The 10,318-nt window shown below is 48.4% G+C and overlaps 1 protein-coding gene across 2 annotated transcripts in view; it reads right to left on the reverse strand.

The window, feature by feature from the left end:
• The window catches only part of TNS2 (tensin 2), a 115,683-nt gene extending 106,726 nt beyond the window's left edge, over positions 1-8,957 (reverse strand). The window contains exon 1 of one of the 2 annotated variants that reach the window (XM_077329238.1): positions 8,802-8,957. In XM_077329238.1, the coding sequence (XP_077185353.1) occupies positions 8,802-8,903 (102 nt within the window). In that variant the 5' untranslated portion in view covers positions 8,904-8,957. Of the gene's footprint in view, positions 1-8,367; positions 8,389-8,801 lie in introns of those variants that run through there. The other variant, XM_077329241.1, reaches the window with a different exon arrangement.
• Between the last annotated feature and the right edge of the window lie 1,361 nt (positions 8,958-10,318).

Below are 10,318 nucleotides of genomic sequence, written 5' to 3' on the forward strand. Positions count from 1 at the left end.
TTGCCAGTGCCTTCCCCAGTCATTACCGTTTACCCCCCAGCAAGCTGGGTACTCATTTTGCCGACCTCGGAAGGATGGAAGACTGAGTCAACCTTGAGCCGGCTGCTGGGATTGAACTCCCAGCCTCATGGGCAAAGCTTTCAGACGGCTGCCTTACCACTCTGCACCACAAGAGGCTCTAACTGAATTAGAAGGGTACAACTAGAGTTGTCAGTTCTGATTTGTGGAAGGACCCTGGGAAGGGCAGGGTTTGGGGAGGAACCACATCTGGGTATAATGCCATAGAGCCCACGTTCCAAGGCAGCTGTTTGGTCTAGGGGGACTTCTCTGTCATCTAGAGATCTGTTACAATTCAGGCCCCTCTCCAGGCCCCTCGGAGAGGTTGGCCATCCTATAATGTGACACTGCTTAAACTTGAGTCAAAAGTCTGCCCAGGCAAATTTGTTATTGCTAATGAAGTGGATGACAACCCACTTGGATTGGGGGGGGGGGGTAGCCCTATTGTAGAGTTGGAAGGGCCATATAAGCCATCTTGTCCCACCCCCTGCTCAGTGCTGGATCAGGCTCAAGCATCTGTCCAGCCGCTGCTTAGAAACACGGAATCATAGAGTTGGGAGGGCCAGACAGGCCATCTAGTCCCACCCCCTGCTCAGTGTAGGAGAAAGATAAGCATCCAGGAGAAGTCTCTGTCCAGCTGCTGTTTGAAGACTGCCAGTGAGTCCAAGAGTCTACCCTATTCAATTCCCTGTTCCCAAATTCTTTCAATGTCCTGCCTGCTTGTAGGCCGCTGGAAGATCTCAGGGGAAAATTTAGATCCTCCAATGTGGCAGAAATTGATTTTGGACGGGGGACCCCAGATCGTGAGGAGAATGGTCTTCTCCAGCTTATTCTGGGAAGCAGAAACAGCCTCCAAGAAAGCCACTCTTTGCTCCCTTAGGGAAAGGTACATATAGCTCAGGGTTTCCCCAGCTATGGTACCACGAAGGCCCCTCAATGGTACAGTAGAGTGGGAGTTTGTCAAAAGGATGGCTGGGGAGAGCCCTCCCATCCTGTGAAAGAAATATATATATTTTTAAAATCTACCATATGGGCAGGTTGACCCCCCCCTCCCAAAGTGGCCAATGATGGGACTGGAGTGGGTGGGAGAGGGAGGGGCCATGCTATTGAAACCTTTGCCTCCCAGGCTTCTCTCACTTCCAAGGGGGTATGGCAGGGGGCGTGGCCAGCTGACATCACTTCCCAGTACCTCGAAGCCTGAAAAATATTTCAGCGGTTCCTCCATGGTCAAAGGAGGAAAGCAGAGGGAAGGACGCGCAGTAATGGGTTTAAACTACAACGATATAGGCTAGATATCAGGGGGGGGGAATTCACAGTCAGACTAGTTCAGCAGTGAGCTCCCCCTCACTGGCAGTCTTCAAGCAAAGGTTGGATACACACTTCTCTTGGATGCTTTAAGATGCTTTGGGCTGATCCTGCGTTGAGCAGGGGGGTGGACTAGATGGCCTGTATGGCCCCTTCCAACTCTATGATTCTATGATTCTATGAAAAGACCCATACAGCCCATCAGTATGCTTACAGTATGCTTACAGTTCCCAAATGCAGCAAACAGCATCTCCTGGGACCTTTTCTGATTGGAAGGGGCACCTAACTTGCCATCTTGAGCTGGGAAAATTCCTGGAGATTTGGGGGCAATGGACATCTCAGCAGCCAATTGTGCTGTCGAATAAGATTTCTAGCAGACACAGGGTCCATCTTTCACATCCTGTACAGCTCCTTGCTCTCTTTCCCAAAGACAAGCAGGATCAGAATGATTAAATATTGCAGAATAATGAATCAAGCAACAAATTCGCATCATCTATGCTATTTTCAAAAACCCAGCAATTTTCAGTGCAAATTTTTAAAAATGAATTGCATTACTCTCGAAAAGACTTACAAGGTTTAGGAAGAGATGGATCCCCCTTTTTGAAGCCAACTTTGTCCACTAAAACATTCCTAAAATATCTCTCAAAAATGTATCAGTTTCTAAACCAGAGAAGCCCTGTTCTGCCAAGAGGACTCTCACATGAGAGACAGACAGCTAGCATAACTAGAAAAACTACCTTTGTCATTGTGGGCTAAAGACAGTTGATTTTGGATGGCTGCACAAATCCATAATTCTCTGAGACACAAATGCCTGTCAAAGGCATGAGAACTTGGACAGGAGATATGGCATAAGAACAAACACAGCGTTAGTGTCATTCCGTGGAGAGTTTTTAATTTGCAGTCACTACAAAGAAATAACTTGCAAGCATGCAGCTGCCAAGAGATCTGGTTTTAGCAGCTTGAAAATAGCAGCCCTTGTGGAGAGAACGGCCAATACGATTTCCCCAAAAATAAGAGACCCTCGGAAGCTACAAAAATAAACAAGGGCCATGTGGCCCCTAAAAGACCACTCCTTCAGTCCTGGATCCCCATGACCGCTGGCCATGAAGCAGGCCACAAAGACAATAGTCTCCCCTGCGGCTTCCCTAGCATTTGTATTTAGAGATAGGCTGCCACCAAACATGGAGGTTTTATTGAATTAGCAAAGTTTCTAGCCACTGAGAGCTCCCTTTCATCATCATCCGCACTTGGGGCCTAGATAGAGTTGCCAGCTCTTGCTTGGGAACTACCTGGAGGGGTGGGATGAAGGCAGAGAAAGAGACCTTATAGCAGCTTATAATGCCACAAGGTTTCCCCCTCCTAGATAGCCTAGGGTTGTCTTTTCAACATCTAGTTTCTTGCCCCTCTTCCTGAGCGCTGTAGATTTCACGCAACCCCCCCCCCTTTCTCTTTCTATAGAAACCCCTTTCTCTTTTTCCTTTGTGATCCTCGGCTCTGCCCAATTTGGAGGACGTTCTTTGCATTTTTTGAGGTTAAAACCTGATTTGCAGGGATTTTTTTTGGCCAGAGTGAGAGCAGGCAGTCAGGCGCGAGCGGAATGCTGTAGACTTGAGGCAGGGGGAATGAGAAAAGAAACCCACAGACGCCCGTTCTGGAGGAATAAACGGCTGACTGGCAGGGAAAAGGGGAGTTTTGGGGACTGGGCTGTGGGGGAATGGGACTCTAGTGCAGGGGTGGTCAAATTGTGACTTTCCAGAGGTCCATGGACTACAGTTACCATGAGCCCTTGCAATGCTGGCAGGGGCTCATGGTAATTGTAGTCCATGGACATCTGGAGAGTCAAGGCTTGGCCACCCCTGTTCTATTTTTTAAAGAGCAGTAATATTATAAGGGCTAGCAAGCAGTGAAAGCAATTCTGAAAAGGGTCAAAACCTAGGGTTGCTAGCCCTGGGTGAGGAATACCTGGAGGCTGGGGGGGGCGGGGTTTGGGAAGGGGCACGGACCTCAGCAGGGTATAATGCCATAAAACCCACCTCCTCCAGGGGAACTGATCTCTGTGAACAAGAGATCAGTTGTATTTGCCAGATATCTCCAGGCCCAATCTGGAAGTTGGCAACCCTACCACTGGCAACACGAGTTCGAATCAAGCATTTAGTCCCAGCTAACGGTGCCCCAAGGTCACTGATCAGAGAAGGGAGCTGCATGCAGTAACACTATGATTCCCACCCAGAATCCTCCTGGTCCAAGGTGTCAGGTGACACCAGACAGCCAATCCCTGGCTGCAGCTTGCTATAAAGCTCCCCTATCTGTTCAGGAAATTGGAAGCCACTTTGAATTCCCTAGGGTAGAGGAAAGTGTGGTATAACACCCAATCTTTTATTTTCAGGGTTTCAGGTAGAAGTGTTTCACATTGACCTTTAACTGTAGATGCCAGAGATTGAAACAGGGACTTTCAGCATGCAAAGCAGATGCTCTACCCCTGAGCCACACCTCCTCCCTATCTGGAACCCCATCCGGGGAAAGTCATAGCGGCCAAGAAGGTGTTATGTCCTTGTACCACTGTTCACCCACTCTAAATCTCCCTATCCAAAATAATAATTTTTAAATTAACCTTGGCATTAGGGTTGCCTGTCTCCAGGTGGAGGCTACTCCTGGAACATCAGCTCATCTCCAGACTGCCTAGATCAGCTCCCCTGGAGAAGAAGTCAGCTTTGGAAGGGGGGACCCTGTGGCATTATGCCCCTCCAATGTCCCTGAACACCCCCAAATCTCCAAGAACTGAACCTGGAAATTGCAATCCTGCGTTGCACAGAGCCTGTCTATCAGATATTGTCTGCCATGTCGCCTTTCAATTGTTCAGACTGCCTACATCTCCCAAGTTACCCTGGGCACAGCAGCCCATGACGCCCTCACGGCCTCCACTGCCCGTTTCAGAATTGGACCCATTTCAAAACAGTCCCACCTTCTGCCTGTGCCCAGGCCAACCCTTCTCCCTTCCTGGTAGTTTTGACCACCTGGCCTCCTTGTTGTCATACCAAGAGGCACAGCACATCCCGCCAAGGGTCACCTTTTGTTCCTGATCAGCCCTCTGCTTGGCCTCCAGCCTTCTGGCTAAACCCTTGTTTTTGTTTTAAGATTCCCTACGGAAAGAAAGAAAGGAAGGAAGGAAGGAAGGAAGGAAGGAAGGAAGGAAGGAAGGAAGGAAGGAAGGAAGGAAGGAAGGAAGGAAGGATGGATGGATGGATGGATGGATCCGCTGAAATATTTTTCAGGCTTGGAGGTACCAGGAAGTGATGTCAGCTATCCACACCTCCCTGCCACGCCTCCTGGAAATGAGCTCAGGAGGCAAACATTTGAATGGCTGGGGCCCCTGTCCTTCCCACACTCTCCAAGCCCGTCATTGGCCACATTGGGAATGGGTGGGTCCACCTGCCCTAATAAGGGTAGAATTAAAAAAAATGTTTTCTTTCCTCTTTGCTTGGAGCTGGAACCGGCAGACAGGGCGGGAGGGCTCTCCCCAGCTGCCATTTTGAAGCTTTTTATATCACAGTACCATACGGTTCCGCAGTGCCATGATTGGGAAAACCTGCTCTAACCACTACTACCCCATGCTGGCAGATTGAAAATAAACCTATTCCATCCAGAGTCATTGCCATCCCGTTGCTATGCATTGTCAGAGGCTTTTTGCTGCCCTCTGTTTATTTACAGTGCCATTTCCTGATCTGCCTCGGCCTCTGAAACAGGGTGTGTTTATCATAACAGTTTGCTTGGGGGTTGTTTTTTTCTTCCCAAGTAGAAGAACATTCAAGAGATTGTTTCAACCCAATTAAGTGGGCTGTACTTACATAATAAGCTGCAACACAAACATTTCCAGCAATGTTTACTTTCTGAACAGGCGACTGTTGGGATGGAGATGGGCATTTTGTACCCACCGTCATACAGATGCACCTACACCAAGAATCCCAAGGTGACTGTCATCCATCACCCCCACACACTTCACGTCCCTCAGAAAGATTTAATTTTTAGAGACCAGAATCCAGAAAAAAGGGAAATTCAGCCAGTCTAACAAAATTGCTCTGTTTTAACCATCCAACATTCACTTACTGGCCCAACAGTAGCATTTACCTTACAAAGGAATTTCAAAGGGAGACTAGAAAGAGAGACTGCTGAATTGCAAGTGAAAATGAAGCTCAAGTCCATGCAGCCTCCTGGACTGAATCGAGACCTAGGTTTTCTTGTCTCATCATCAATCCTGTTTCTCCACACCTACAACTCCTCTGCATGTCACACCTAATCCAATTAACCTGCTGTTGTCATTTGCCTGCAAATCTCATTTTGCATCTAAAATCACTCTCCAATATATAAGGGAAGGTGGGCTCACATTCTAGCTCTATCTGAAGAAGTGAGCAGTGAGTGATTCACGAAAGCTCATCCCCTGTCACAAATTTTGTTATTCTGATGGTGCTACTGAATTCTTGTTATTTTCTAAAACTGCTCCCAATGTGTCCCAACAATGATGTACCTGGAACAGATAGCAGAAACAAAAGATAGGCTTGTAGATATGGTTGCATCCACTTCTACTGCCTTTAAGAGTCACAACTAACACAACTAACTAACACAGTTTGACAAAGCAGTCTGGCCACTGTAGAGGAATTTTAGAGTAATTGAGGACACAGAGGATAGGATCCATTTTTTAGAACCAGTTGGACAGTTCTGCTCCTTAATGCTCCCACTAATGGAAGCATCTTGACCACTGACCCTCACCGCCAGGAGACTCAGATACAGCCCAGGAGTTCACCATCAAAGCCGAAGAGCTGTAATCTTCTATCAGATTCTTTTAGGGGATAATTTTTAGGGGATGGGGAATTCCCACACATGCTAACTGTCCCCATTTACTGGGCCCGGTTCCCGGTTGGAAGAAGAAGAGTTCTTTTCACTACCTGAAGGAGTCTCAAAGGGGCTTACAATCACCTTCCCTTCCTCTCCCCACAACAAACACCCTGTGAGGCAGGTGGGGCTGAGAGAGCTCTGACTAGCCCAAGGTCACCCAGCAGGCCTCAGGTGTCTCAAAGGGGCTTCCCATCACCTTCCCTTCCTCTCCCTACAATAGACGCCCTGTGAGAGAGGTGGGGCTGAGAGAGCTCTGAGAGAACCGTGACTGGCTCAAGGTCACCCAGCAGATGTCATGAGTCTCAAAGTGGCTTACAATCACCTTCTCTCTCTCTCCCCACAACAGACACCCAGTGAGATAGGTGAGACTGAGAAAGCTGTAACAGGACTGCCCTGTGAGAACAGCTCTAACAAGGCTGTGACTGGCCAAAGGTCACCCCGCTGGCTGTATGTGGCGGAGGAGTGGGGAATCAAATCCAGTTCTCCAGATTAAAGGCTGCTGTTCTTAAATGCTACATCACACTGGAGATTAGAATTTGTGTGACTGGTTTGAAGCCGGAAGCTTTCTAGGTGACTCTTGGGGCAGTCACAAACTCTCAGTCTAACCTACCTCAAAGGGTTGTCGCAAGGATAGAATGGAGGAGAGGAGAATATTGTAAGCCACTTTGGGTCCCCACTGGAGAGAAAAAGAAGGTATAAATCAAGTCAATATCTAAAGAACTGTTCTTATTTCTCCCCTGTTTTCACTTTCAGGGAAATATTGATCTATGTATCGTCATTTTTATATCCCTTTTTAATTTTAATGGGGTTTTATTGGTTTTTTTTGGTTCTGAACGATTGTAACCCACCACTAGCCAGTCTCAGGAGTGGTGGGCAATAATAATAATAATAATAATAATATAATAATTATAATATAATATAATATAATAATAATAATAATAATAATAATAATAATAATAATAATAATAATAATAATAATAAACATGCTGTTAGCATTTATACCCTAAAACAGGGGTTGCCAAACTGTGGCTCTCCGTGTCTATGGATTACAGTTCTCACAAGTCCCTGCTAACACTTGGTTGCCCCCTCTTCCATTATTCCTCACAACAACCCTGCAAGGTAGGTGAGGCTGACCAAGTGACTGGTCCAAAGATTCAGCATCCAAGAGAACATAGGCCTGCAAGCACAGGCAGCATCAGCCTCACTACACCAAAGGTCTGACCCAGTTTAAGGCAGTACAATATGAACGCATTACTCATGGCAAGACAGTGGCTAAGTGGTATAATATATACTTTGTACACAGAAGTCCCCAAGTTCAATCCCTGGCATCTCCAGTCCAAAGGATCAAGAATCCTGGAGAGCCGCTGCCAGCCAGAGTAGACAATATTGACCTGTTAAGGAGAGGAGGCTGAGAGATGAAATGCCTGATTTGCACACCTGGAGGTCCCAGGTTCAAGCGAAGTGAAAAGGAAAAGATAAGAGACAACCTGATCTGGGGAGTTGGGACTAACTCAGTGGTCAGGACCTCTTTGGGGGTCGAATGACCCTTTCACAGGGGTCGCGGCAGGGCAAGCAGCTTGGCCAGGGGGGCCATCCACACAACAGCCTTGCGGGGTAGATCGAGATAGAGTGTTCATCTGTCTGGAGCAGCGGAAAAGAACGAGATTGGCATGGTGGGACAAGAGGCAGAACTGAACTGAGAAACCCCGGAAAAGAACCCAATTTATATGCAATCAAGAACAATGGATCTTCACGCCATTGGTCAGTTCTGGTTTAATTTCTGTGAAAGAACCCTTGCATAATTTTATGGCTGGGGGTCAACACAACAGGAGGAACTGGATTAAAGGGTCACAGCATTAGGAAGGTTGATCAACCACTGGACTAAGTGGATCTTTTGAAACCTCGGAAATTGAGCAGGGTCAGCCCTGGTTAGCAGTAGGACAGGAGACCACCTAAGAAGTCAAACCACCTGGGAACGCCTCTCACCTGGAAAACTGATGGGGGGTGGCCATAAATCAGCTGCGATCTGACAGCACGCCCCACCAAGAGACAGCGTGAAAGACCTCTGCCAGAGACCCTGGGGAGCGGCTAACAATCCAATTAGCCAGCACTGACCTTGACAGGCCGGCTGTCTGACCGGCCACAAGGTATCTTCGCCGGCTGCAGCGATCCCAGCACAGATTCCCCGAAATCCCCCTGTTGGAAGCTGGCACCCGTCCGGCAACTTTAGAGGTCTCGTGTGGCAAGCCGGGAGCGAGGAAGTCATCCTTGGGGTGACAGCCGGGGAGCTTAGAGACACACGTGTCCCTGTCCTTCTTGACAGTGCTGGAGACTATGGATCCTACCCACACTCTTGGCTTCAGATCTGCTCTACACAATGCGCGCACAGGCCCACACCCCTTCGCCAGCCCGTGCCACAAAAAGCCGGAGTCTCAAACGATTCCTCCTATGACGCAGGCAGTAATCCCACGTTTGCCTGTGCCGAGAGAAAGAATACAAGGGAGAGAGAGAGAGAGAGAGAAAAGAAAAAGGAGAGTTAGGTAACACACCTTGGTCAGCTGCATACTTCTGTTGCCTCTGGGGCTGGCGTCCCTGTGGGGTGCCGGACAGCAGCGGGTCCCCCAACACTCTGCAGTTTCCTCCCAGCCCATATGATCCCCTCGTTTTTCAGCTTCCTCTCTTTTCCTCCAGTGACTTCTTGTGGGTTTTTTCCCCCCCTTTCCCTCTTCTCTGGATCTTTGGAACGGCTTTGCTCGACAAACTCCTCCTCTCTGTCCCACTCCCCCCCCCAGCATCACACACACACACACACACATAAACACACACACACGGAGTCTTAATAATATTTAGCCCAGTGCCAGAGCAAACTCGGCCTTGCCAGATGAAGCCGTAGGAGTTTAGAGCACCAGGCTTGTAAACAGGTGGCCCAACAGCCCCTGAGATGTAGGTAGATTAGAGCAGGGATGCGTATGCGGAGGGAAAGGTTGTAACCTTGGGGGGGGGGGGGGGAGAAAGGAATAACACAGAGGAGGGAAGAAAAGGGGGAACAAATCTGACAGATTGTTGGACCGTGGGGAGGACGCCTTGTCAGAAGGCCTGCGCTCCAAAGAGCGTAACAGGATAATTGGAAACATATTACGGCTGGAAACAGGGAGGGGGAGAAGCACTCCAGAGAGCCTTTGGTGTAACAAAGGGACATGTGTACCATTCGGTCAGATCTGTATCCTGTTTCCTTCCCGGTTTCTGGTTCTCTGGGTCAGCGGCTTCAGGGTCTCTGTCTCAACAGAGGGAAGGTGGAGGGTGGGAGGGGGTGTAGGTTGCTTTCCGCTTCCTGAGCAGGGATACGGAGATGCGTGTGAGAGTGATGGGCCGGATTATGTTTTCTGAGAAGTTTTATTCAGCTGTACTGGGCAAACTCACACGCTTGCGGAGGCGTTCTCTGGCAGGCTGGCGGCTCTGGTTTAGGACCCGAGGAAGTCCCACGTCTGTCATCAAGTTTGGAGAACTCTGTCAATGGTGTTTCAAAGCCCTTCTCTGTCATTAGGATTTTGACGGATGGTCAAAGCCAGGCCAAGAAAGCAAGGATAGATATTTTGGATCCTAGCTTTTTAAAACATGAAAGTTACTAGTCCTCATGGGGGTAGAGGTATTTTTGAATTGTTGACATGGACATTTGTCACATCCTGGGTGCTGATTATTCTATCAAGCTGTTCTGTGGTATAAGAGTTGCAATAAGTTTTCCTTTGATTCGGTTATTGATGGGAAAGCCGGTTTTATGACCCAACTGGTATGTATTGAAATGGAGCTGCCAGCTTTGATTCCCCGCTCCTCTACATGCAGCCAGCTGGGGGACCTTGGGTTAGTCATAGAAAAATAGAATCAGAGAGTTGGAAGGGACCTCCTGGGTCATCTAGTCCAACCTCCTGGACTATGCAGGACACTCACATACCAATTACTCATCTACTGTAACCTGCTACCCCTTTGCCTTCACAGAATCAGCCTCTCCGTCAGATGGCTATCCAGCCTCTGTTTAAAAATGTCCAAAGATGGAGAGCCTACCACCTCC

Source organism: Paroedura picta, chromosome 3 (genome assembly GCF_049243985.1).
Source record: "Paroedura picta isolate Pp20150507F chromosome 3, Ppicta_v3.0, whole genome shotgun sequence".
Lineage (NCBI taxonomy): Eukaryota > Metazoa > Chordata > Lepidosauria > Squamata > Gekkonidae > Paroedura > Paroedura picta.